The following is a 3796-nucleotide window of genomic DNA, read 5'->3' as shown; positions in this document are numbered from 1 at the left end:
CTGGATCAATCAAGCACCGTGCAGTGAACATTTAGAATCTGAACGTTTAAGCTTAAGTAACTGTGTGTTTACTGATTCACTTCACATGGGCCACTTGGTATACATTCGGCTCAAATCAACTACCAATTCACTAGTTCTTTGCAGAGAATCCTGCCAATGAAATCTGATATACTCGGAAGTAAACCAATGAAAAAGAAAGAATGCAGAAAGTATGATTCAAATTCAGAAACCATGTGTTTAGTACCTGAATCAATGCTTACTCATGAATCATCACTGAATCAATGTTTACTCATGAATCATTAATTGTAAAATTCGACATAACCTGAATGAAAATCCCCAAATCGATGCCGATACAAATCATTAAGTCTAATTTTAATTGAATCAATAAGATAAAAAGAATTAGATCTGACAATCAAATGAAACAGAAACGAGTTGATTACTGATTTTCATTGATATTAAAAACATTTCACATTCATCTAATTGATTTCCAGGTACATGTGAAACTAAAAAGAACAGCAAATTGAAACCCTAGTCTCAACATTCTTTACAAGATGGAGAAAAGTAAACCCTAACCCCCAAATCCGTAGAGAGTTCTTCCCTGTCTCTTGAGAGCATAGACGACATCCATAGCAGTGACAGTCTTTCTCCTGGCATGTTCAGTGTAGGTAACAGCATCACGAATGACATTCTCCAAGAAGATCTTAAGAACACCACGAGTCTCTTCATAAATCAAACCACTGATACGCTTAACACCACCTCTTCTTGCTAATCTTCTGATAGCTGGTTTAGTGATTCCCTGGATATTATCTCTCAACACCTTCCTGTGCCTCTTTGCTCCTCCCTTTCCCAAACCCTTTCCTCCTTTTCCTCTTCCTGACATTTTTTTCTCTCTACAGAAATTTCTTTGCTGTTAATTTTTTTAATCGATTTAGATTGAGATTTAGATTGGTTGAGTGTTTGATGCCTGGAAGAGATGAGGTATTTATAGCTTGTTTAGTTGGATTCTGTCTGTTAGATGGGAGATCGATCCGTGTGAAGGCTGTGTTTTCTGTTTTGATCGTCAGATATATATACTCGAACCTGATTGGTTTAAATAAAGAGTTACGGATTGAGGAAGGCATAGGTTTTGTAAATTGTTTGGTTTGATTTCTTCCGTTAGATTAAGGTCCGTATGAATTTTGTGTTATCTGTTTCGATCGTTAGATTAGAAATACTGGAATTTGATTGGTTAAGATAAAGAGTTACGGATTGGGAAAAGGTATGTGTTTTCTAGAGGTGGTAATGACATTTGATTGGTGCTCTTTGTTTCATGCGGATCAACAGTGCATGCCCACATATTGATAATGAATGGTTGAGACGGATTTAATACATAGAGGGAAGCTTTAGCTCTTGAATTCAAATTTTGAATTTTATTGTAGGCGGGGATATTTTTGAGTTTTGGATATTGGACCTCCCAAAGTTATTAGAAAAATTGATCAATAATTCAAGAACCTGCTTTATAAATATATGCTCGTTTTTTTCAACTTTTCAAATATATGTTTGTTTCCACTTTTCCGTCTACTTTTGTTAATCCAGGTCAATATCTCACGAGTTCGGTCAATTTCTCATTGATCGGTGTAGATGTTGAAATTTGGATAACGGGCAAAAGTGTCATTTCAAGATCATCGACAAAACTCAACTCTCACGGGAGAGATTAAGCCCTTAGTCTTCAAGGCATCCTTAGCACGATTTCTAGTATACGTCCCCGCGAGACACTGCTGGTCGTGATGTCGTGACTCCTATCGCACATCCTCGACGAGATACTGCTGGTCACGTAGGTTCTGTAGAGCGTAAAACGTCCCCGGCAGACTTAGGAACCAGAAAAGCCACAATGTCTTCGCGAGACGCAGCTGATTGTGATGCCATGATTCCTAGTATACATCCTCGACTAGATACTGATGGTCATGTAGGCTCTGTAGATGCGTAATGACGTCCCCGACGGACTTATGATCCAGAGCGGAGATACGCATATCTCATGTAAGCACGACTCACCCTATTTGAGATCAAGGACTGATTCCTAGTACATCATCGCGAGATACACTGGTCATGTCTGCTCTAGGCTCTGACTCGACTTACTAAGGTTTCCGAATAACTCCTAGGACATCCCCGCGAGATACGCTGGTTATTCTACCTCTGGGCCCTTTCGACGGACTCCTAGAACATCCTTTCGAGATAAACTGGTCTTGTTGGCCCATCATATGGACACACATTTGATTCCTAGCACATCTCTGCAAGATACGTTGGTCAAAGACAAGTGAGCCAAAGTCTCGCAGAGGCATTAGTCGGGCGTACAAAGCCTTTTTTTCTCTCTCCAGGACGAGTTCCAGCTGAACACAGATAGGTTCAGATCCGTTAAGAAAGTATTCGTAGAGATTTTGATCCGTCTGCAAAATCTCGGAGAGATTCAAATCTCTCGGGAAATCTCAGATAAGGCTGAATATTCCCCATGGTAGGCACGAGCCTCATGTAGGAACCAAGTCTTCTCTCCACACGAATTCTGAGGCATCCCATGACCTTTCACGTGACTCATCCTAGTCATTCTTACAAATCGGAGAATATCTATCTATGTCGGTCAACTCGTCTAAAGAGAATATTTCTCTCTCTCAACATGTCACCACAAAGGCTGACTCAGCTTCACATAAATGGGGGGATAACAATTAGGGTTTTGGTATGGCGGTCTACGGCACGTGTGAGAAATACCCGGTTTATTTCTCACCGCAGAAGAGAGTAAAGGCGGTGGAATAATGAGATAAACTCAACCTAGTTTATCTCTATTCTTGAAGAGACGGGAGTGTTGATCTGCACGGCACGGAAAGCAATCCTTATCTTCACCGACTTGGGATTAGAGAATTCAACTATAAATAGGTCATCTATTTCTCCAAGCTACGATCATCTTTCTCATAACCTCTCAGAGCAATTCTTCTTCAAACCCTAAAATTCTCTGATCTCTTTCTTCATCTGCTTCCCTTCCTAAGACCAGCCCAAAATCTCTTCCCTATGATTGAAGCAGCCTTTGAACGACCATTGTGCGTGGTTTAGGCGAAGAATGCTCGTACTCAACCTCCCGTAACTCACTTTCAGAAACCCTAGAATCCCACTTATAACCTCTCTCAGATTTTAGGTAACTACAACAGGTAAGATATTTTATTTGTTTTACTTATTTAACCTTTTAAACCTTAAAATCTTAAGACAGAGATCCAACCCCTTCAGTCTTCCACTCCATCTTTGTTCTTCACGAGCTGCTTTTTTTTAATGTTGTTCTGATATCAATAATGATACTTTTATTAACAATAGTGGCACCATTGGAGTTGTAGTAGCATCTAATGGCATCATCTGATTTTGTTTTCTTTGTTGTTGTTGTTCAAAACTCACTAACTAAATTAAATATGGAAAAATGGACATGATGATAATACATTCGCAAGAGGGATTTAGTTAGGAATTTTGTTAACTGATCAAAGGGAAAACATGGGTTCGAATTAGATGTTGATTTTGTTTAATATTCAATCTAAATTTTCAAAAATCAAATCTAAATTTTGTTTAATATCCAATCCATTTTTATTGTTCTAATTGATTGGTTGGCCGAGCATTTTATAATTTAATTGTTGAATTGATTGTTTAAACTAATTCTAAACGAAGGTGACTGATAATTCAAATGATTGATGCAAAATAGAAAAATTGAAATGGAAGGACTGATTAATGCATAAGGTTTTTTGATTCTAAATCATGGGTATCGATTAAAAAAATTGTTTGTTGATTC

General features: G+C 38.4%; 1 protein-coding gene across 1 annotated transcript; it reads right to left on the bottom strand.

Annotated features, from left to right (window-relative positions):
- Positions 1–417: 417 nt before the first annotated feature.
- On the bottom strand, positions 418–970 carry LOC113318994 (histone H4). Its single transcript, XM_026567298.1, has one exon. It carries the CDS (start codon positions 878–880, stop codon positions 569–571), a length of 312 nt encoding a protein of 103 aa, XP_026423083.1. The 5' UTR covers positions 881–970; the 3' UTR covers positions 418–568.
- Between the last annotated feature and the right edge of the window lie 2826 nt (positions 971–3796).

This window comes from Papaver somniferum, chromosome 10 (genome assembly GCF_003573695.1).
Source record: "Papaver somniferum cultivar HN1 chromosome 10, ASM357369v1, whole genome shotgun sequence".
Taxonomy (NCBI): domain Eukaryota; kingdom Viridiplantae; phylum Streptophyta; class Magnoliopsida; order Ranunculales; family Papaveraceae; genus Papaver; species Papaver somniferum.
This window is presented reverse-complemented; position numbering and strand designations above follow the sequence as displayed.